Here is a 25,750-nt window from a genome sequence, read left to right as displayed (position 1 = left end):
CATGCTACCACCACATCAATGAGGCTCCAGTATTCACAGCTGAAAGAGCTGCAAAATGCAGATTCTATCTGAGAAAGAGTTCTTAGGGAAACCCAAGGAAAGCAAGGAAGACAAAAGCAAAGACACGACAGGAATGTGAACCCTCTGGCACCTACAGATAGAGCAAACATTAAACACAGTCCAACTCCTAGGCAGATAAATATAAAGCCTCCCACTAAAGATTTAACTACTATTACCTAATATATCATTACCAGCCTTCAAGAAATTTCAAGTCATGCTAAAAAGGCAAGAAAAAGCAAGTCTAAAGAGACAAAGAAAGCATTTGAACCAGACTCAGATATGACTTTTTTTTTTAATTATCAGATAGCAAATTTAAAATAACTCTATTAATATGTTAAGGGTAATAATATAAAAAGCTAACAACATGCAAGAAAAAATGAATATGGTAAGCACATAGAAACTCTAGAAAAGAAATAGAAAGAAAATTGGGACTCAGAAACACTGTAACAAATAATCAATACTACTGATGCATTCATCAGTGGACTATAAATAGCCAAGGAAAGAATCAGTACGCTTGAAGAGAGGTCAAAAGAAATCTCCCAAACGAAATGCAAAGAGAAAAAGAATTATAAACAACAAAACAAACAAACAAAAAACCCCAGGACAGAATATCCGAGAACTGTTAAAAATTTCAAGAGGTATAAACACACATAATTGGAATTCCAGAAGAAGGAGAAACAGAGCAGAGGAAATACATGAAATAATAACGACTGAGAATTTTCCAAAAATAAGGTACACCAAACCACATATCTGGAAAACTAAGAGAACAAAAGACAAAGAAAACCTTGAAAGAAGCCATCACAAACTAACACCCTACCTACTGAGGAACAAGGATAAGAATAACAGCAGGCTTCTCATTAGAAAACATGAAGGCAAGAAAGGATGGAATAAAATATTTAAAACACTGAAAAAAAAAAAAAAAAAAACCTAGAAATCTATATCTAGTAAAATTATCCTGCAAAGGCAAAGAGAAATAAAGACTTTTTCAAACAAAAATAAGAATTCATTGCCAACAGATCAGCCATGAAAGAAATGTTAAAGGAAGTTCTTCAGAGAAAACAAAATAATATAGGTCAGAAACACAAATCAATATGGAGAAGGAGCATAGAAAGAATAAATGAAGATAAAACAAAATATTTTTTATTCTTAATTGATCTAAAAGATTAACTGCTTAAAAGTCATAATAGTAACCATGTATTGCATGATTATAGCATATGAATAGGTCAAATTAACGAATGTCTTAAGGGACAATAAGGAATACTCCATGGTACCAGCACTACACATGAAGTGTTGCAGTGTTACTTAAAGCTGAATTTGGCCAGGTGCAGGTGGCTCACACCTGTAATCCCCGCATCCTGAGAGTCCCAGGTGGGTGGATCATGAGGTCAGGAGTTCGAGAGCAGCCTGGGCAACACAGTGAAACCCCATCTCTACTGAAACTACAAAAAAATTAGCCGGGCATGGTGGCAGGCATCTGTGATCCCAGCTACTTGGGAGGCTGAGGCAAGAAGAATCGCTTGAACCCTGGGAGGCAGAGGTTGCAGACGCCACTGCACTCCAGCCTGGGCGACAGTGTGAGACTCTGTCTCCAAAAAAAAAAAAAAAAAAAAAGCTCAATTTAACGTTAGTTAAAAATACATACTGCAAACTCCAGGGCAAGCACTAAAAATAAAAATTAAGTATAATTGAAATGTTAAAAAAGAACATAAATGGAATCTCAGAAAATTCTCAGAGAAAACAAAAAAAAAATGGGGGAAAAAAATAAATACAACCAAAAACTGTTACTTGAAAACATCAATAAAATCAATAAATCTCTAGAAAGAATGACCAAGGGCGGGGAAAAAAAAAAAAAAGAACCAGAAGGCCCAAACTACCAGTATCAGGAATAAAAGAGGGAATATCTCTACAGATCTTACATTCATTAAAATATTGATAACCATAAACAAGAATATACACATAGAGGCCAGGCACAGTAGCTCACATCTGTAATCCCAGATGGGAGGATAACCTGAGGCCAGGAGTTCAAGACCAGCTTGGGCAACATAGCAAGATGCTGTCTCTACAAAAAATAAAAAGAGCCATCCATGGGGCAGCACCTATAGTCCTAGCTACTTAGGAGCCTGACAGGGAAGGATCACTTGAACCCAGGAGTTCGAGGTTACAGTGAGCTACAATCACACATTTACACTCCAGCCTAGGCAACAGGGCAAGACTCTGTCTTAAAAAAAAAAAAGAATATTTCAAAGTTTTGTTACTTTGTTACTTTGAGATAACCTGAACAACTATTCTACATATTGAGTTTGTACTTCTAAACCCTCCAAAAAGATAAATCTCCAGGACCAGATAATTTCACCAGCAAATGCAACCAAGTATTTTAAAACACACCAATTCTACAAAGCAAGATGCCACTAGACCCAGCAATCTCTCGCCTAGCTATACTGAGTTTACATAAAAACCTATACTCAAATGTTTATAGCAGCACTTAACCGCCAAAACTAGAAAAGACCTAAATGTCCTTCAACTGATGAATAAAGAACTGGTATATTCATACAATGGAATACTACTAAGCAATAACAATATTGTCGTGTGTTTTAGAACACACAATTACTTAGATGAATCTCAATTCATAACAGCTGTATGTTAACTGAAAGAGGCAAATTTCAGAAGGTTACAAACTGTATAATGTCCTTTATATAACATTCTCAAAAGATCAAACTATTATAACGTCGGAGAACACACAGCTGGTTGCCACTAGTTACAGATGGGGGAAGGATGTGACTACAAAGGGATGACATGAGTAAGTTTTTTAAGATAATGCAAGAGTCCCTGCTGAGCCTGGTGGCTCATACCTGTAATCCCAGCATTTTGGGAGGCCGAGGCAGGGGGATCACTTGAGGTCAGAACTTCGAAACCAGCCTGGCCCACATGGTGAAACCCTGTCTCTACTAAAAATACAAAAAATTAGCCGGACATGGCGGCGCATGCCTGTAGTCCTAGTCACTCAGGAGGCTGAGGCAAGAGAATCACTCGAACCCACAACGAGGAGGCTGCAGTGAGCCAAGACTGTACCACTGTACTCCAGGCAGGGAAACAGAGAAAGACTCCATCTCAAAAAAAAAAAAAAAAAAAACAGATAATGGAAAAGTCCCAATGTTTGTCCTGGTCACAAGAATCTATACATACACATTTTAAAATTCATACACTGTAAACCCAAAAAATGTCAATTTTCCTGTATGTTAATTTGACAAAAAAAAAAGAAAGAAAATAATTGTGTAGAGATACAAACTATCGTTTTGTAGTACTATTAAAAGCGAAAAAATTTGAATACTTATAACATCAACAGGGATATAGTTAAACAAATGTTATTTTCCTACCATACAATTTAGTCACAGAAAGATGCTCATGACAAGTAAAAAGTATGTTATAACATGACACGTATCATGTAATCTTATTTTTCCTAAAAGGAAAAAAATGTTGGCAGGGGTGTTAAAAAAAATTGAATGTAGAAACTTATAAACCAAATGTTAATCATTATTTCTGAGTGGTAACATAGCTGAGATTTTTATTTTAACTTTCTAAAGTGTCCAAACATTCAATTTTTAAAAATCATTACTGTTACAGTCAGAATAAGACTATTTAGCTGGGTGTGGTGGCTCATGCCTATAATGCCAGCACTTTGGGAGTCCAAGGCAAGCAGATCACTTGGAAGTCAGGAGTTTGAGACCAGCCTGGACAACAAGATGAAATTCTGGGGCCGGGCGTGGTGGCTCACGCCTATAATCCCAGCACTTTGGGAGGCTGAGGCGGGTGGATCATGAGGTCAAGAGATCAAGACCATCCTGGTCAAGAAGGTGAAACCCCGTCTCTACTAAAAATACAAAAATTAGCTGGGCATGATGGCGCACGCCTGTAGTCCCAGCTACTAGGGAGGCTGAGGCAGGAGAATTGCTTGAACCCAGGAGGCGGAGGTTGCGGTGAGCCAAGATCACGCCATTGCACTCCAGCCTGGGTAACAAGAGCGAAACTCTGTCTTGGGGGAAAAAAAAAAAAGATGAAATTCTGACTCTACCAAAAATACAAAAATTAGCCAGGCGTGGTGGCAGGTGCCTGTAATTCCAGCTACTCTAGAGGCTGAGGCAGGAAAATCACTTGATCTGGGGAGGCGGAAGTTGCAGTGAGCCAGGATTATGCCACTGCACTCTAGCCTCGGTGACAGAATGAGACTCTGTCTCAAAAAAAAAAAGGTGGAGGGGAGAGGAAACAAAATGACAAATTCTCACAATAATACTGTGAAGAGAAAAAATATTTCAAGTCTATGATTTCCCTTATGTATTTACTTATAATTGGTTTATAGTCTGAAAGATACACACAAGAATAGGGATGTATCTCCAGGTGAGTTTTCCTCCTCATTGTCCTCACTGTCATTATCTCCATATTCTTCAATTAAAAATATAGATTTTACCTTTAAAAACAAAATTTAGCCATAAAAATACTGACATATAAAATCTTAACCTATACATCAAACAGCAGGTGACTGATTAAATAAAATACGGTAAAATCATAGAAATAGGACTTAACTGCAAAAATATGATACAGGAAAATATGCACAATAAAACTTCAACTAAATAAAGCAAGAGATCAAACTACATGCAAAGTATGAGCCAAATCTGCAAAACGCATTTTTTAGGATTTGAACCAATACATCAAAATAACTATTCTGTAAAGGGTCTTTTTCCTCCTGCTTTGTTTTAGACTTCCTAAAATGAGCACTTTTATAATCAGGAAGGTATTAGTAAGTAGTGCTGGTATCCCACAGTGTGCTTTATCTAAAGAATGTTAATGTGGCAAAACCCCAATTATGCAACAGTATTCCTCGCTATGTCACTCTTTTCTCATTCGAGTTTCACTGCAAGGTGATACAGAAGGGTGGGTACCTGGGAGTATACTGTCCCAAAGTATTCACCAAAACCTTTCACCTACTTGTAGAGCTAGTTAGAGCAATCCAGGGTATGTTTCAACCCTGAAGGCACCATTTAAAAAATCCATAAATCCCATCCTCCTTCCTCCTCTTTCTCTGATAGAATTCCCTTGTAATTAATTCATTTCCCAAGACCAAACTCCCAATCTCCCAACATCACTTTACTAACTTGGAAATCACAAATTCCACAGAAAGAATCATAAAGAACAAGAAATTCTGATTTATAAATGCACTGTTCTTTAAGTACTTATTTATTCAATTTGATAGTGCTATTGGCTCTTAGCAATCTACTTACTTATTAAGTCTACATTTAGACATGAGAATTGTTAAGTTCTACAGCATCCTTTGTAATATTCTTCAAAAGACATGTAATAAACAATATTTCAAAATATTATAAAAGTAAGTTATGAGGGATGGCAAAAAATATTCTAGAAGCCACATGTCAATTCAGTACAATGAACTCCTCTCAAAATTGTGTTTAATTCTAATTTTTGCCATCTTGCAGGAAAATTAAACTGAAATGACTCATTTATTTTACTCACCTTACTTTAACAATATTTCTATTCAAAAGTCCAACTTTTGAGTACATTTTCTTTCCAGCAAAATTAACCTACTCTTTAAAATTAGTTTGTTGTAAAAACTTTTAAACACATGTTAAGATAGTATTCTATTTTTAACTTTTTTCATTATCAAACTAACTTTAAAAATGCTAACTTCTCATTTATTACAGCTAAATGAACCATGTCTTCCTGAAGTCAGTAAACCAGACTGGCAAAAATTAATCCTATTTGGGAGTATTTTTGCCAATAATCCAAGTATCTATCCTTTCTAATATCAAATACTACAATTTTTACTTAATTGATCAGTTCTACTAAGGTATTTCCAACAGCAGTAGCACTTGCATGGTTAGTTCATACAGCAACTTACTTCCAACATATCACAAAGACTGACTACCTCAAAGAAGCCTATCAAGATGAGCAATCAGAAATAATTTGGAGGCTGGGCACACACACACTGGTTCACACCTGTAATCCTTGCACTTTGGGAGGCCAAGGCAGGACTACTTGAGCTCAGGAGTTCCAGACCAGCCTGAGCAACATAGCAAGATTTCATCTGTGCTAAAATAAATAAATAAAAATAATTATGTGGGTGTGGTTGTGGTCCCAATTACTTGGGATGCTGAGGCAGATGACCTCTTGAGCCCAAGAGGTGGAGACTGCAGTAAGCCATGATCATATCACTGCACTCCAGCCTGGGTGACAGAGCAAGATTCTGCCTCAAAAAATAATAATAAAATAAAAATAAATTGGAGCTACAAGAAATTACAAAATACACAAAGAGGTTTTTCAGTTCAACATTCTAAAAACAGATGCTACAAACTTGGGCCAGTATAAGAGGCCCAGAGACAGGTGACAACTATGAAATTATTGGTTCTTGGACATGCTATAAAGCTGCAAACCTAAATATCTGAATGAAATTTCTTAAAAAAATGAATTACTCAAGAGATATTTTTTTAAATCAACAGATCAATAATCCAGGAATAAAACTGGATAGTCATCTAAAAATAGCCTCTAAAAGTTTCTAAAAATAGACTATTTATATTTGAAACGAAGTCTCACTCTGTCATCCAGTCTGCAGTGCAGTGGTACAATCTCGGCTCACTGCAACCCCCTGCATCCAGGTTCAAGTGATTCTCCTGCCTCAGCCTCCAGAGTAGCTGGGATTACAGGCATCCACCACCACACCTAGCTAATTTTTGTATTTTTAGTTTCATCATGTTGGCCAGGCTGGTCTTGAACTATTTATTTTAAAGGTTAACACAAAACAGGCCTACAGAGCTTCACTATATAACTATTACATAAAATAATTTGAATGATACTGAGACCAAAAAATACACTCAGAAAATGTAGTCTTTCAAATAGATATGGTTCTAAATAAAATGCTAATGTATTAGTCTGTTTTCATACTGCTTGAAAGAACTACCTGAGATGGAAATTTATGAAGAAAAGAGGCTTAATTTACTCACAGTTCTGCAGGCTGACAGGAAGCATGACTGGGAGGCCTCAGGAAACTTACAATCATGGCAGAAAGCAAGCAAGGATGAAGCAAGGACCTTCTTCACATGGTGGCGGGAGAGCATGCAAGGGAAGGCGGAAGTGCCACACATTCTCCAACAACCAGATCTCGAGAACTTACTATCACTAGAACAGCAAGGGGGAGTCCACTCCCAGGATTCAATCACCTCTTACCAGACCTTCCTCCTGACACATGGGGATTACAATTTGAGATGAGATTTAGGTGGGGCCACAGAGCCAAACCATATCAGTTAATAAAGGGAATTCATATAAATAACTGGATAATTAGTCACCACAAGGAAGCAGAGTCTATCACGGGATAGGTTTAATCTTGGGAAAGCCTAATTTATCATGTAAGACGACAAAATAAAAACACATGATCTAAATAGATTCTAAAACAGTATTCAATAAATTCTGAATTGATTTTTATATTAGGAGTAATGGTACTCAACCAGGATGATTTTGCCCCACGAGGGACACCTGGCAATGTCTTGATACACTTTTGGTTGTTATGGCTGAAGAATGCTCCTGGCATCTAGCAAGCAGAGCTAGGGATGCAGTGAAGCATCCTCCAATGCACACAACAGTCCCTGCACAAGAAGCAATAATTGGCCCAAAATATCAACACAACATTGCCAAGGTCTGACACCCTGGATAATTAGAGGAACATGCTACATACAGATCTTCATGTCATCCCCACATCCCATGAATTCCAGTTGAATAAAACAGAACTTATACACATACATATCCCAAAAGGAGGAGGTAGCAGCAAGAAGGCAAAGGGAGAGGAAATGAAATGGAAGTTGTTACGGTCTGAATGTCTGTGTCTCCCCAAATCTCTTGCAATAAAATCTCATCTGCAATGCAGTAATATTACAAAGCGGGGCCTTTTGGAGGTTATTAGGTCATGAAGGCTCCACCCTCACGAATGGATTAGGAACCTTATAAAAGGGGCCCAAGGGAGCTTGTTCACCACCTTTCCATGCCGCAAAGAAGGCACCATTATGGGGCTTTTTGGAATTTTGTTTGGGTTTCTTTTTTCCTTTTTGAGAAAAGGTCTGGCTCTGTCACCAAGGCTGGGTACAGTGACGCAATCTCAGCTCACTGCAACCTTCACCTCCTGCGTAGCTGGCACTACAAATGCACACTACCACACCCAGCTAATCTGTTGTATTTCTGTAGAGACAGGGTTTCTCCACATTGCCCTAGCTGGTCTCAAAACCCTAGACTCAGGCAATCCACCCATTTCAGCCTCCCAAAGTGCTGGGATTACAGGTGTGAGCCACCAAGCCCAGCTTTCCATGTACCGAGAAGGCACCATCTTTGAACTATCCTCACTAGACACCAAATTTGCTGGTGCCTAGATCCTGGACTTCCCAGACTGTGAGCAATAAATTTCTGCTGTTCATAAATTACCCAGTCTAAAGTATTTTGTCATAGCAGCTTGAAAGGATTATGACAGAAGTGAGTAACAAAACTGTAGAGAGGAGAAATTTCTAAACTTAAAGTAAAATGGCCAAAGTTTCAAAGTAACTAAACTAGAAATAGGCAATAAATACTTGGAACAAACAAGACAACGAATTAAAAGCATTTAGGAAATCTCAATTGAAAACAGGTAAAAGAAAGTAAAGTACATTATTTATAATGAAGTACAACAAACTCTAAGTACCTAATCCTTACCTTAAAAAAAAAAAAAAAAGGTTTTACTTAACTTGGTTCTGTTTGAGGGTGCTAGTATTTTTTAATGAGTTTACTAGTTGTTAATAACTTTTTTTTAAAAAAGATCAGTATTTAAACAAAAGGAATATCTGAAAATCAAGCTTAAAAATCTTTAAATCCATAATTTTTTAAATTATGACACACAAAAACATGAGTGGCAATATTATAAAAGATTTTCTACTACTCTGCTTTAATAAATATGGATTCTTTTAATAATAAAAAAATCACTTCAAAAAAATAAACAATTTACACAAATTCCAAATAGGCATAAAGTTGTATGGGCACTGACTACGGAACATTTACTTTTAATTTTTGTCAGTACAACATAGATAAACATCACAATGGCATCTGAGCTTCAAATTAACCTTATCTATATTATACCACTGACTACAGTATACTATTGGGTATCAACCATTATTATAGCAGATGACAAAATGTAAAAAGTCATACAAAAATTAATAAAAATATATTTCAGTATAAGATAAAAAATAATTACAATATTTACTGTCAAATAAGTAATATAAAAATACTTTAATGGTTTCACCTCTTATTTCCTGACTTTATACACACACACACACACACACACACACACACACACACGTATCAGGAAAAAGCAAATGTATGTATTTACTTTTTATTCCCAGGGCTAAGTATTTCTTACCATAAACCAAAAGGCTTTACCATAAATTATTCCCAGAACTAAACATTTATTCTTTTTTTTTTTTTGAGACGGAGTTTCGCTCTTCTTACCCAGGCTGGAGTGCAATGGCGCGATCTCGGCTCACCGCAACCTCCGCCTCCTGGGTTCAAGCAATTCTCCTGCCTCCGCCTCCCTAGTAGCTGGGACTACAGGCGTGCACCACCATGACCAGCTAATTTTTGTATTTTTAGTAGAGACGGGGTTTCACCATGTTGACCAGGATGGTCTCGATCTCTTGACCTCGTGATCCACCTGCCTCGGCCTCCCAAAGTGCTGGGATTACAGGCGTGAGCCACCGCGCCCGGCCTAAACATTTATTTTTTAGTTCTGGGAATAATTCATGGTAAAGTCTTTTGAGAAATGCAAAACTGATTAGCACTGCTTAATGTCATTAACTAATAACATTTCATTATTTAAATCCTCTAAAGTTAGGTACCAGATCCATTAGTCAAAATACTACTAATAAAAAGCACAATATCATCCTAAAGTTCTTTTAATTATATATTAGAATTTCTGTCATTTATTTTCTCAAGCTTGTTAAATAAAGAACTGATAAGCAGCATTTCTTACATGTTTTTCAACAGAGATAAGTAAATCTAGTCATTCTTAAGATAGCGAACAAATTGCACACAAAACCCACCCCTCCTCTTTGTATTTCAAATAGTGTACAAAGGTGTACAATACACTCTTAGCATATACCCAAAGACAAAAAAGAAGGGCATTTGATATAAGGAAATTTTTACACAGTATTATACTCCTCCCTACTGTTACTCAATTAGAATAAGTGACAAATAATCACACACACACCAAAAAAACTTAATCAGAGTTTAAAAAACAAAAAAGAAGAAATTACCATGTACATGTGATTAATGACTTACCCTAAATAATACATCTTAAAAACAAAAAAAATACAAAAGTCTGAAGAGAAAACAAACTGTAAAATTCAATTATTCTTCATTCCTCATCTTTATTCCAAGTATTAATTTCAAGAAACACTAGAAATTATTTTCAAGCATGTTTCAAGCCAGATCCAAAAAAAAAAAAAAACCATACAAATAGCCATCACAAAGTTTTATAGAAGTCACCAAATAACAACCCTAGGAAAACTTTTGGGTATGTAAGTAAAAGACCAATCTGTAACAATCAGAATTTTTAAAAAATCTCTTAAGACGCCAGGCCTGGTGGCTCATGCCTGTAATCCCAGCACTTTTGGAGGTCCAGGTGAGAGGACTGCTTGAAGTCCAAGAGTTCAAGACCAGCCTGGGCAATATGGCAAGACCCTATGTCTATTTTTGTTGTTGTTGTTGTTGTTACTGTTAAATTAGCCAGAAGTAATGGCACATGCCTATAGTCCCAGCTACTAGAGAGACTGAGGTGGAAGGATCACTTGACCCCAGGAGGTCAAGGCTACAGAGAACTATGATCGCACCACTACAATCTGGCCTGGGTGACAGAGCAAGACCCTGTTTGTTAAAAAAATAAATAATTTTTTTTTTAAAAAAAGTCTCTGTAGAGAAAATAGTTACTCAAACAAATGAATAACATACAATACCAATCCACAATTTTAGATGATAAATATTTAAATTTACTTTTAAACCACACTAGGAGAGTCATTTCAACTCATACTACTTGCTCTGTTTAACTCAATCTCCCCTTCTCAAAATGTTTTAAGATATAGTCAAGAGGATGAGGTTTAAAATCAGATCAATGGGGCCGGGCGCGGTGGCTCACGCCTGTAATCCCAGCACTTTGGGAGGCCGAGGCGGGTGGATCACGAGGTCAAGAGATCGAGACCATTATGGCTAACAAGGTGAAACCCCGTCTCTAATAAATATACAAAAATTAGCTGGGCATGGTGGCGCGCGCCTGTAGTCCCAGCTACTCAGGAGGCTGACGCAGGAGAATTGCTTGAATCCAGGAGGCGGAGGTTGCGGTGAGCCGAGATGGTGCCACTGCACTCCAGCCTGGGTAACAAGAGTGAAACTCAGTCTCAAAAAAAAAAAAAAAAAAAAAAAAAATCAGATCAATGAAAGTCTGATTCTGTCTCCTCTACATCTTATCTCTGACTTGGGCAAGTAACAATCCCTCTAACTTCATTTCCTGAACCCGAAGAATAGGAAGACTTACGTTTTACCTCATGTGCTTGTGGGGAACTGCACATGATACATTCAGCCTAGCCCAGTAAGAATTTCCTAAATGCTAATAATCAGCTAAGTAACAGCTAAAAATGATTTTTTAAAATTACCAAAAAATGGAAAGTTAATATAAAAGAATTTCCCTCAGTTCCTAAACAGACTTTTATTTTTTAAAAACTAGTCGAGTGCAGCAATGAAAAGCAGGGAAGAGTAGAAAAAAGAAGTTCAATCTGTAACTGACTAAATAATCAAGATAACTCACTACCTGAGGACCAATCTAAAGACATTTAAAACATAACTAAGTTATACCGTCAATTACAAGAACCTGTAAAAACAATAGTAGACCTAAGATTTATTAAAAGTTTTTAATCATTTGAGTTTCTCCATGGTTCTAAGCATCTACCCAAAATAAACACATACAAAAGACAAAATTCTAAATTCTTAATTTTTTAAAAAAGTCAAAGTCTCACTCATTTGCTCAGGCTGGAGTGCAATGGCACAACTATGGCTTGTTGCAGCCTCCACCTTTCAGGCTCAAGTGATGCTCCCACCTCAGCTTCCCAAGTAGCTGGGACTACAGCTGCACATCACCACACCCAGCTATCTTTTTTTTTTTTTTTTTTTGGTAGAGATGGAGTTTTGCTTTGTTGCCCATGCTGGTTTCAAACTCCTGGTCTCAAGCATTCCTCCTGCCTCAGTAAATCCTTAAAATCAAAAAATATTAAATTCAAATTACCAAAGGCCATTATGTACAGGGGTGAGAGCAGGGAATATTTTTCTCATCTTTGTATTCCCAAACCCCAGCACAGCGCCTGAAACAGAGTATGTACTCAATACCTGTTTGTAGCACTAAAATAAAAGATAATATTAATATATTGACAAAAACTTCAAATTCTTATTTCAAGTTGTTAACTTCGATTTTCAATGAATTTAGTTTTCATAATACAAAAGTAAAACACAAGTATAATCATAACCTTGATTCAGCAAATATGTGAACGGCTGCTACTGGAAGGCACTTTTTGTAGGAGTCTGGTATACAACCAAGAAAAAGAAAACTCTCTAAACTCCAGGAGCTTATATTCTAACTAGGGTGAGTCAGAAATAAACAATAAGCTTAATAAAGAAATTATACAGTAAGTCGCGATCTGGATGAGAGACTGGATTAAAAAGAGTAGGGAAGGATAAAGGGGGTCAAGAATGCTTGTTATCAGTAACTCAAAGGACAACTGCAGAGAAGAGTCAGCTGTTTGCTTCACATTTTATAGGAGTTAAGAGTACAAACAGTGGAACAGGATTGCCTGGGTTCAAATCTTGGCCTTGAATTAATTACTGCTTCTGTGCTTGTTTCTTAATCTATAAAATGAGAGTAATAACAGTATTAAAAAATGTATATAAATTTGTTGTGAGAGTTCAATAATGCTATAAAGTTCTTAATTAAAACTGCCTAAAACAAATACCAAATAAATACTCACTAAATGTTAACATCTATCACAATATGCTACAATTTCCCCACTAAGAATTAACTAACTGGCTTCTTGTCCACCACTTTTGAGTGCTTCTGTTTATGCTGATAGACGAAGACCTCAAGAAATATTTGCTGAATTTAAACCAAAATATTTACTGACAAAATAGAATTATAATTATTATAGCAAAATATAATTGCTGTGAGATATGACTGATTAAAAAAGAACTAAAAAATGTCATAATGTGGGAAAGCTATTTAACAGTCCTCTGGAACGGTTTTCAGATGCCACACCGCCCTGAAAATCCCATGAAGATTATAGACCTTTTTCCCAGAACAATTCTTTTTTTTTTTTTAAATAGAGACAGAGTTTCACTATGTTGACCAGGCTGGTCTCAAACTCCTAGACTCCAGGAATCCTCCTGGCTGAACCTCCCAAAGTACTGGGATTACAAAAGTGAGACACTGAGCCCAGTATCCCAGAACAACTCTATCACAAAGGTCCACACAAAATTTTACATGTTTAAAACTAATGGTACTGGCCAGGCACAGTGGCTCATGCCTGTAATCCCAGCACTGAGAAGCCAAAGGCAGGCAGATCTCTTGAGGTCAGAGACCAACATGGTAAAAGCTTATCTCTACTAAAAATACAAAAATTAGCTGGGCATGGTGACAGACACCTATAATCCCAGCTACTTGGGAGGCTGAGGTGGGAGAATCACTTGAACCCAGGAAGCAGAGGTTGCTGCTTAAAGTCTTATTGAACCAGACTTAGTGGACACAGAGCAGGCTCCCAATTTTCTGCTAGTCAGTACAAGTGTTACATTTTTAGATACAATAAAATAAGTGATATAGTCTCCAGCATCAATGAGCTCAGATCAAGTAAGGTCATTTACACACTAAGAACAGCAAAGCAGCTTTTATTTAGGTTTTAAACTATGAAGTTCTAAGTATAAGTTCAACTGCATTTTGTATAATCTATATAAGAATTTAGAATAATTTTGTAAGAAAAATGTTACCTTGAGATTTGAAATACAGCCTTTTATTTCCATTTAACTTCATTCTGAAAATTTAACAAATTTGTTTTCATCATTTAAAACATTTCTTTGATCTGCTTCCTGGAATACGTTTGATTAAAATGGCCAAATAAGTAGGTAAGTAAAAATGAATTCTTCCTCTTATATGGTTGTGCACAAATGCCCCCGACACACACCAAAACAGTGAGGCAAAATATTCATCAGACTGCAACCTGCTACAGCAGGAATTTTAATGAAAGTTTATTGCAAAACTTGGATCTTGGGAGGACATACTTCTAAATAAACCAAAAGTTGGTTTCTAACACAAAGAATGAGAAAACCCCTTGAGAATGGTATATACATTTGAAAGACCAACTTTAAATGTCTCTTAAAAACACTCAAACCAAGACTATGCAGTTTCAATTTTACAAATACCGTATATGAACTTCCACACTTACAATCCAAAAAATTTTGGTACTTGACTATTACAATAATCATGATAAATACTCCAGGAATGTCACTTTTAAAAGTCAGTCTAAATGTTAGGTAAATTTCCAGCCTCTTCAGTACCAGAACACTAATAGGACAGTAACAAGGATAAGACAGTTTTAATATTTCCAGTAAAAGAACACATCTCAAAGGATCAGCTTGAGAAGGCCTGCTTCATTCTAAAGACTCTTTGCCAGGAGTGGAGGAAAAAATATCTTAGCTACTGCCAGTACCCACTACATCATCACTGGTCAAACTAATGAGAGATAAATAAATTCTATTTCCTTCCAGTGCTGGAATCTATATTTTAATATTCTATATGCTTTTCCTACTACATTTTAACATTTCCAACAATGACCCCTATACTACTCTCATTTGTTTTGCTAATGGATTCACATATTAACTTTCACTGTTATTACATTGTCATATTCCTATTACAACATAAGCCATCCCAATACATTCATGATGTTAATCAAGAACTGGAGGGAGGGAGAGGCAGAAGCATTTATGTCAGAATCCAGGGGTTGTGAAAAGTTTAAAACAAAAATGTGATTCTATTAATACGCCCAACCCTTAACACATGTAAACTATTTGAGACACCAAAACTTTTATTTATCCTAAATCCTCAAGCACTTAACATGACATTAATCATATTTTCACATTAAGGAAAATACTTCTTGATTAATCTCTCATCAGCAGCTTCTTTACTTGATGATGTGACCTTGTTACGAGCCCTTTTCTTAATATTGGTGTTAACGGTTTGTAATTATCACCACACTTAAAAGTGCAGCTATGCATCACTTAACAATGGGAATGCACACTGGGAAATGTGTCATTAAGCAATTTGGTCCATATGTGAACTTCGGAGTGTACTTAAACCTGGATGGTACAGCCATCTAAGCTATAGCCTATTGCTCCTAGGCTACAAACCTGTACTGCATGCTCTTGTGCTCAATACTGTAGGCAACTGTAACGCAATGGTCACTATCTGTATATTTCAACTAAAAAAGGTATAGTGAAAATACAGTATAAGTAATAAAAATGGTACACCTACATAGGGCGTACCCACCATGAATAGAGGTTACAGGGGTGGAAGTGGTACTGCGGTGAGTCACTGAGTGGTTAGCAAATGTGAAGGCCGAGGACATTACTACACACTACTACAGATTTTATAAACACTGTACACTGAAGCTACTTTCTTTTCTTTCTTTCTAACTTTCTTTTTAAATTAACCTTAGCTTATTGTAACTTTTTTATTTTATAAACTTAACTTTTTTACTTTTTTGTAACAACATTTAGTTTACAACACCAACACACTGTATAATTGTACAAAAATATTTTATTTTTTTATATCCATATTCTATAAGCTGCCTGCCATTTTAAAATTTCCTTTTTAATCCTTTTTGTTATAAGACATAAACACACACATTAGCCTACAACCAAAAGGCCTACAAAGATCAGGATCATCAATATCACTGTCTTCACCTCCGTATTTCATCCCACTGGTAAAAATGTGCATAGGGCTGTCATCTCCTATGATAACAATGCCTTTTTCTGGAATACCTCCTGAAGGACCTGCCTGAAAATGTTTTACAGTTAACTTCTTTTAATAAGTAGATGTACACTCCAAAGTAACAATTAAAAAACACACTAAACTAAACACATAAGCCAGTAACACAGCCATTTATTATCAATATATGTACTACATATAAACATATGTATGTGCTATGCTTTTATACAAGTGGTAGTGCACATTTGTTGACACTAGCATCAGAACAAACACAGTAAGTAATGCACTGCACTACTATAGTGGGATGGCTACAACTCACTATGGAAGAGGAATTTTCCAGCTTCATTATAATCTTAGGGGACTGCAGCCATGTATGTGGCATATTATTGACCAAAACATTCCTAAGGGGCTCATGACTGTATTCTACTAGAAACTCCTAGTGATTAGATGCTACACAGCCACTCCCTTGGAATTATCTGGAGGCTGAATCATCAAAAAGAACCTACACTAAATGGCACTAATAAAGTACTAAAATAGATCCTGGAATTCAGGCTCCCATGCTAGTCATCTTTGCTTTGCAAATGAGTTGAGAAACTGAACAAGATCATGATGAGAAGTTTAACAAGCTGCATAATATCTGAGAGATTATAAAATACAAGTCTACTGGAGGCACTGGAAAAGATGAGTTCTAGGAAAGAAAAAAATCCTTAACAATACCTGACACTGGAACAACATCTTAAGCCAGTATCATTTTAGAATAGCGAATTTTTTTAAAAGCAATGTTTTGTCTATAGAGTAAAAGCACCCTTAGGTGCAAACAACTAGTAAATATGCTTTCAGTAAATCAAACAGGGTTCAATGAAAATGGTCAGGTAGAGTGGAACGTCTAGGAAATTGAGACCTTCAGAAACAAAAACCAAACCATAACCAAAAAAAAAAAAAGAAGTAATATCAAGTTTAGTCCAAAGAAGAAAACAGGAGCCCAGAAGGAAAATGCCTACTTCACTTGTGGTTAAAACCAAGGTTATGATTCAAAAATGAGTATAATTAGCATGGTCTCAGGTTACTGAAGTCCTAGAAAGATTAATTTTATCTGCTTAAGAGATATAATAAACGTCTCTACTGTGAGCTACTGGCTAAATATCTACCTAATGTAAGCCAAAAAGAAAGCTGGGGGGAGTGTGAGGGAGGACTGCCAAAGACAGGTAATACACTACCAAAAAAATAAAAATAAAATAACAACAACAAAAAAAGCTTTATTAACAACCACCACTTCAGTGAAACCAAGAGACTGACAATTACCAGTACTTTCAAGTTGCTTGTGCCTTCGTTGGCTATTTATTATTACATTGGCAGTTATAAGTGCTTAACACCCTGAAGGATTCTATACTTGTTTCTGAAACAGAAGGATATGCTGAGGTTTTGTAATGTCCTTCGCATTGGATATGACAGAAAAAGAAACCTAGGTGAAAAAGAGACAGGAGCAAATAAAAAGCAGGCACATCCAATCCCTGGGACCAAATAAACAGAGGGAGTGGCTAACTATAACCAGGGAATATCCTCTAGCCTTTAGACAGAGGATCCCATTTACCCAGTTATTCTGGACCACTTGTACCACACTTAAAAGATTCAGCTACTAATGTAGTCCCAGGACAGAAAATATATAAGCTTAGGGGCTTAATATCTTATATTACTTCTTGGCTCATCCTAAATAATTCCAACAACTAAGCTCACTTTTGTTCCTGCAAATACCCACCTTGTATCTTTCCAATAAGAAATCTGGACACTGTCTGGTTTTGTTTCCCTGTGGCTATGTTTTCTAAGCCTACTGCCAGACCCTGTTTCCTCCTTTCCCCCAGGATGCCAGTCCTAATCTCTACCTACGGCCTGCTACCAGCCACCATACCACTCCCAAAAGCCTGCTCCACATACATGTACACACTGCGCTTTGCCAAACATACCCCTGATGCTGACAAGCTGACTGCAGACACACACAGACCTCCATCCAGATTTTCCAAACTAGTGTTCGGTCCCCTCCCCCATCTAGAAAGGCTTACTGCCTGACTGCTTAATTTGGTCCCTAAATCCTGCTTGTGTTAACTTTGAATAGCAGTCAGATATCAAATCCTACAACTAAGCAGTAACAGCTCCATCATAATGATTACCCAATTTACCTAAATTTCAATCACATCTTATTAGTTTCTATTTGCTCTGTCTTTTCTGAATGTAAAATCTCAAAACATTCAGATCTTTCACAACTTGCTTTATCAGTTTATCTAAGCAACAAGCCTGCAGCTCCACCCAATTCTAACTCAGATAAATAATCATTATACTTCTTTCTCTACCTAGCTGCGAGCCCTTGACACAATGACAACAATTTTTTATATACATCAAAGTAAGCATTTTTATCATTCGAAATATATTTCATAACAAGGGAAGATATTCTGACAGAGGAGGATTTTCTGACAGATGTGGATTACGAACACATAAAAATTTAGCACTTTGGGTTTTACAACACTTATTTTTAAAGTCTTAAAAATTAAATTTTAGTTAATATGATGTCATTTTACTATGCAAACCCCTCAATTAGAAAGGTACAGGCAGGGCACGGTGGCTCATGCCTGTAATCCCAGCACTTTGAGAGGCCAAGGCGAGAAGATCACGAGGTCAAGAGATTGAGATCATCCTGGCTAACATGGTGAAACCCTGTCTCTACTAAAAATACAAAAAATTAGCTGGGCATGGTGGCACGCGCCTACAGTCCCAGCTACTCAGAAGGCTAACGCAAGAGAATCGCTTGAACCCAGGAGGCAGAGGTTGCAGCGAGCCAAGACAGCACCACTGCACTCCAGCCTGGGCAACAGAGTGAGATTCCTTCTCAAAAAAAAAAAAAAAAAAAGAAAGCAACAAAAAAGAAAGGTACAAAGCAAAGTTCTGGCTCATTTCTACAGGAAAATATAAAATATTATAAATGTGAATTTTCATCCTTATGTGATTTTATAAAATTAAAACTATTCAAATTTTGAAACCTCAAAAAAAATCTGATCATAAGTACTTAATAAATAAGGAAAAGAATTATTACATTTGCCAGTGATTCAACTTTGAAACAAAAATTTCGTAATATTCTCTGGAGTAGTTTAATTGAAGTAAATCCTTAAAACAGAAAGGTGAACCAGTAGCATGCAATTTCCATTTGCAACTACTTATCTGTATGAATCAAGATTTTATCCAGGCCAGGTACAGTGGCGTGGCTATAATCCCAGCACTTTAGGAGGCCAAAGCAGGTGAACTGCTTGAGGCCAAGAGTTTGAGACTGGCCTGGGCAACATAGGGAGAGCCTGTATCTACAAAAAAAAATTTTTAACTAGGCCAGAGGCAGTGGTGTGCACCTGTAGCCCTGGCTACTTGGGAAGCAGAGGCTGCAGTGAGCTATCATCATGCCACTGAACTCCAGCCTGGGTAACAGAGCAAGACCCTATCTCTAAAAATAAATAAGTAAATAACATATAAATAAAAAATTTATAAATATTTTCTCCAAACAGTACAACAAAGTAACATAAAAAAATCACTCTATTATAGAAGTGCATATATCATCTAAAGCAACTGCAAATTTGTCTATTAAAACCACCATGAAGCCGGGCGCGGTGGCTCAAGCCTGTAATCCCAGCACTTTGGGAGGCTGAGGCGGGTGGATCACGAGGTCGAGAGATCGAGACCATCCTGGTCAACATGGTGAAACCCCGTCTCTACTAAAAAAAAAAATACAAAAAATTAGCTGGGCGTGGTGGCGCGTGCCTGTAATCCCAGCTACTCAGGAGGCTGAGGCAGGAGAATTGCCTGAACCCAGGAGGCGGAGGTTGCGGTGAGCCGAGATCGCGGCATTGCACTCCAGCCTGGGTAACAAGAGCGAAACTCCGTCTCAAAAAAAAATAAAAATAAAAAAAATAAAACCACCATGAGGCCAAGTGAAGTGTAATCCCAGCATTTTAGGAGGCTGAGGTGGGCAGATCACCTGAGGTCAAGAGTTTGAGACTAGCCTGACCAACACGGTGAAACCCTGTCTCTGCTACAAATGCAAAAATTAGCTGGGTGTGGCGACACAAGCCTGTAATCCCAGCTATTCCGGAGGCTGAGGCAGGAGAATCGCTGGAAACCAGAAGGCAGAGGTTGCGGTAAGCCAAGACCATATCACTGCACTCTAGCCTGGGCAACAGAGTAAGACTCCATCTCAGACAAAATGAAAAAAAAAAAAGTTATGTTTTATATACATGAGCTTATAAATAAAAAGTTCACCGCCTTATATAAAATCATTAAAAGAATTTCAGCCCTTAGTAATAAGCTTATTCTTTCAAAAATAAAAATTCACAATATTTCTTTTGTGTGCTCTAGAAATAGTCTGACGCTTTGTGCCATTTGCTTTTTGCCTAATTCTGCTCCAAAATGCCAATCTGTATTTTTGGAATAAGAAAAATAATCACTGTCTATCTGTCTCCCTAGAATTCTTGCCAAATTCTTTCACATAGAATGCCTCAAATTTCTCAATAGGCATTTTACTATATTTAACAAATGTAGACACTAAAAACACTACTTTAACATAAAATTAAAGTAACTCTACTAGTATTCATCCCACTTAAGGGTTTTTCCTAAGCAACTAAGTTCTTACCAAAAATGAACTTTTGCACGGTACATCCAATATTGAAAAAAGTATCTACATGATTTCCATAAGGTTACATTACATAAAATTCAATTTCTGCATTAGTACAAAATCTCTCATCTCAGTGGTCCTTTATGTAAAGAAAATATCCAACTTCTAACAAAGGTCAAAAATTGAGAATTTTTTTTTTCCCAAGTTGGTACAAGAATTAGGGAACTCAGGCCAGGCATGGTGGCTCACACCTGCATTCTCAGCACTTAGGGAGGCCGAGGGGAGCAGATCACAAGGTCAAGAAATAGAGACCATGCTGCCCAACACGACGAAACCCTGTCTCTGCTAAAAATTCAAAAATTAGCCAGGCGTGGTGGCACAGGCCTGTAGTCCCAGCTACACGGGAGGCTGAGGGAAGAGAATTGCTTGAACCTAGGAGGTGGAGGTTTCAGTGAACCGAGATTGCGCCACTGCACTCCAGTTTGGCGACAGAGCAAGACTCCAAATCAAAAAAAAAAAAAAAAGTAATAGGGAAACCATCTGAAAATGAAAATAATCTCCAGCAATGGCAATGTTCTAAGCACTTTACAAGTAATAACTCATTCAATCCTCGTAACAACCTATGAGGTTGATATTTTATCCCATTTATAGATTAAGAAACTGAAGCACAGAGAAGTAATGTGCTCAGTCACACAGTGAGTAGGTAGAAGAAAAAGAATTTGACCTCAAGTAGTCTCCCTCCAGAGCCCATGCTTTTAACTCTCTAGTTGTACCACCTAAGCATAGAGTGGATCACGAGGTCAGGAGATCGAGACCATCTTGGCTAACATGGTGAAACACCATCTCTACTGTAAATACAAAAAATTAGCCGGGCATGGTGGCATGCACCGGTAGTCCCAGTTACTTGGGAGGCTGAGGCAGGAGAATCACTTGGACTCAAGAGGTGGAGTTTGCAGTGAGCTGAGATCATGCCACTGCACTCCAGCCTGGGCAACAGAGCGAGACTCTGTCTCACAAAAAAAAAAAAAAAAAAAAAAAGAACCACCACTTAATAGGCATCCAAGTTTTCTTAAATAAAAAAAAAATTTTTCATTTTGTGACAAATTAGATAAAATATCATGTAAATATTTTAGGCTGCATCTAAAATCATAAGAAAAAAGGATGGCTGATAAAACCAAATAAATGAGATTTAAATTAAAATGTAAACTCCCTTTAATTGAACTTGAGAATTTTATTATTATTACATGACCAATGAACTTAAGAATACACTGATATGGAAATGTCTCACAAATACTTTACAAAACTTACCACAAATGCCCCCAGTAATACACCCTCAAAACACATTCTAAGTAGTCGAGAGTATACTAACATTGATATCCAAGTCTATATGAAAACTCACCTAAACAGAACACAACAAATAAATCACGAAGAAAAAGCCTCTGGGCAATCAAAATAGGTATTCCAGTATCCACGTATTGGTATACACTTACTTTCTCAAGAGACGACCTCACACACTAAGTAAGGGCATATTGATTTTTCCCCTGTGCAGAATCACAAACCTGAATATGATTTCCACACTTCTAAAAAAATTAGAAAAAGGAAGGTGATGAAAGACACTAATCAGTTACAAGCACATACAACAGCAAAGCAAAAGAAAAAAAGTACTTACTTTAAATAATTTCCAAATGCAAAAGATTATTACTTAAAATTTAGCTCAACAGCCCTATATACAATCCAAGATTGCATCCTTAGGTCATCCAAAGAAGTTTAATTACATTCTGCATCCCATTTAAGACAGAAAAGAACTGTATATTTAACTTTATTATCTTAATCTAAAGCAGTTAAAGTGATTTTATAATTTGATGCTTAAAAGAATAAGACCACAATTACCCTGCAAGCTCAACTAATCAATTATAAAATAATTCATTTGAATATTGCAAATAGCAAATGTCTTATTTCACTGTTTTTGAGCTCAAGAGCACTTGGAGTATAAAAGTTACCTGAAAGCAGGAGGGAGGTGGAGGAGGGAACATAAAATTAGAAAAGTCAAAGAAAACAGAGGCTAGGCGAGTGTCTATAAACAATATGCTCAAAACATCCCCCACAAAGCAAACTGTGGACAGAGGGTGCCACATCAGCAGCAGTCTGTATTTGTCCTGCTTCTAAATCATTTGTTAGTTACATGAATTATTCATTTCGGTGATGGTTTGTGATATGAAGCAGTACCAACTCTCAACTGCAAAAAGTGATAGGGTCCTCCCGATTTGCTCTACAAAATCAAACTTCGGTTTACACTTACAGAACATGTTCTGCCTTATAGAGGCAGAGCGTGCTTTGATTTTTTTTTTAAGCTATTCTTTTTTAAGTTGCTTTTAATTTTTAAAGGATTGAGGGAGTTAATGCCTAGCCCACACCGAACTTTGTTATCAAAATAATTGTTACACCACTTAACAAAACTTCTTTTCAACCCAGACTGCCACACATTCTGCCTTCTCTAACTTCAAACAAAACTTTAAAGTACATAGTAAATAACATATAAGGCCTTGTATTTTTCTCTCCTCCCTCAAGGAAGTCTAACTCCAAACAGGAAACTGCTTCTCAAAGGATCCAACAGTGAAGTCCCAACCCAGCCCTCTGGAGCAGACTGAATGCTTAAGTGCCAACACACTTGCCTAGGTAGAACCGGAGTAAAACAAATATTCAAGCTTTCCCGTCCTTGAGGCATCCCTTGCGAGTTATAGAAGGGGGAAAAAATACCTTTTTTGAACAAAATTTCTCTCTCCTTAAACGTATACAAAGCCTCGCAGAAAATAAAGAAGTTGAAAGTGCTACTTTGTCAAATTTTTCGATCGCCCTCCCCCATCCCACGAGGAGGGGGAGGGAAGGGAGGGGTGAGGAAAGGAAGGAAGATCAGGTCCGATTTTAGCTGGGCCAGGGGTTCGGAGAGGGGGCCAGGCGCCCCCGCCCCCCATCCCGCACCTTTCTGGTGAACAGGAAAAGAGGCGGAGAAGGGAGCGCGAGGGAAAGCAGCCGAGAGCTCTCCCACCAGTTTCCCCGCGAGGACAGCAAGGTGGAAGGCAGGGCAAGAAGGGACAGTGGGGAGAGTGGAGAAGGTAGGGTGCTGCCGCTCCAGGGCTGACCCCCGTCGCCTCCCCATAAGGCCGAGAAGCTGCACCGCCTCCCCGGGTCTGGAAGGTCCGGACGGGCGGCGGGAAGCGCCGGAGTCTCTTACCCATGCTGGGGGCTCCCGCGAGGAGAAGCCAAGGTCCGCTCCTCCTCCTCCTCCTCCGGCGGGTCGCGCGGGCGCTCCCGCGGCTGGAGGCGGACCCCGCGCTCCGCGCTAGCCCCTCCTGACCTTAGGCGGGGCAAAGAGTCGCCTCCATCCGCCCGCGGCGCTCTCCGGCCAGTCCCTTCAGTGCGGCCCGCGAGGCAGCCGCAGAGGCAGCCGCAGCTCCTCACGCCTGGCCTCCGCCGAAGCCACGGCGGCGGGAGGGCCCTACCCTGCCCGCCCAGACCGCGGCTTTCCCACCGTGGCCGCTCCCACAGGGGGGACAGACCCGCCGGTTCGCCCGGCCCTCGGCTCCAACCCGGAGAGCCCGCCCAGCCTCGGAGCCCGCCCCTCGTCTCTCCCTTAGCACCAGCAGTTAGAGAAGGCGACCCCGAAGCCTACGGTGGAGACCCACACAGAGGCCGGGAAGGTGCAGGCGGCTGGGTCCGGGAGGAGGCAAATCTCGCGAGAACGCCCTCGTTCTCCCCGCCCCACCGCGCCCCGTCGCGTTCGGGCTGTCTCCCCGACCCCCCGGCGGGTGCCAGGTGTGGTGACGTCATTGGCGAGGGTCGCGCCGCCCGCGTCCAGGTGCGGCGAGCGGATGAGGAAGCGGTGCAGGGAAGTTTGGGCTCGCTCTCTACCCGGAGGCTGAAAACAGCTTGAACGGGCGTGTGGTCTGGTTTGTCGCCTCCGATGCTTACAAAAGGTTTCTGCTGATAGGCAAAGTTGCCCCTCTTTCCGCGGCGGCGACGCGGTGTTACCTTCCGCAGCGAAGCAGCCTCTGGAGGTCCTTAAGGGGGAAAGGCGGCGAGAGGAGGGCGAGCGCGCTTGATTTCGACGTTTCAGGGAAGCCTAGATGCTGCCAGGATCCTCAGTTTACCTTGTAAAGTTCCTTATGGATCAGAAGTATTTGGTCTTCGTCGGGTAGGGGAGAAACCTAGGCATCAAATAAATTCAGTTTCACAGGAGTAAATTACTGGATTCCTTCAGTCTCTTGTCAGCTGAAGGCAACTTTCTGAATTTCTTTTTTTCTTTCTAAAGTATAAGTTTAGTTGTTATTTGATCTAGAGGAAAGTAGGCATCCTGGTTTGAAATACTGCCAGGCATTTTTTCTAGCGTCAGTGTGAAGGAGGGCATCGGATTATTGTAGTCAGTCAAACATGAGCCTGGGAGTTACAAAGAAGTGTAATTATTTCAGCAAGCTTTTTTTCCCCTCCTAAGTAGACCCAATTCCAGGGCAGATGTGTGTGTGAGCGTTTGTTGAACGCCAACTATTGTGCCTAGTGCTTTTTCAAGAAATTATGTAATTCTCAGTCATCCAGCACTGAAACTGACTTGCCCTTTGGAACCAGGCAGACATGGGTTTCTGAAACTCAGCACAGTCATTTTTTTTTTCTTTTTTTTTTTTGTGAGACCTTGGATAAATTAACCTGGCTGAACTTCAATTTCTTGAGTCTGTTGAAACAAATCTTGCAATGCAGAGCAGAGTGGTTAGTTAGTAACCTTGTACATATGCATTACCACTATTTCCCATAGGCCCGCTTTTGCCATCTTTTAATTCTTCTACTACTACTCAAAAGGTTGCATGTGGTAATTTTATAACAAGAATGATCAAACTCACAAACAGCAGCCAAAAGGAGAAAAGAAAAAGATAAATATACTCACCTAAACAAGATTACATTGATGTCATGGA

At 38.6% G+C, this 25,750-nt stretch overlaps 1 protein-coding gene across 3 annotated transcripts in view; it reads right to left on the bottom strand.

Moving 5' to 3' along the window:
• CD2AP (CD2 associated protein) overlaps positions 1-24,513 on the bottom strand; it is a 156,405-nt gene extending 131,892 nt beyond the window's left edge. For 2 of the 3 annotated variants that reach the window (XM_003923090.4, XM_074397874.1), the window contains exon 1: positions 24,022-24,513. In XM_003923090.4, the coding sequence (XP_003923139.2) occupies positions 24,022-24,025 (4 nt within the window). In that variant the 5' untranslated portion in view covers positions 24,026-24,513. The remainder of the gene's footprint in view (positions 1-24,021) is intronic. The other variant, XM_074397875.1, reaches the window with a different exon arrangement.
• Positions 24,514-25,750: the final 1,237 nt, after the last annotated feature.

This window comes from Saimiri boliviensis, chromosome 4 (genome assembly GCF_048565385.1).
Source record: "Saimiri boliviensis isolate mSaiBol1 chromosome 4, mSaiBol1.pri, whole genome shotgun sequence".
NCBI lineage: Eukaryota > Metazoa > Chordata > Mammalia > Primates > Cebidae > Saimiri > Saimiri boliviensis.
Note: the sequence above shows the minus strand (reverse complement) of the source record. Positions and strands in the feature narration are given on the sequence as shown.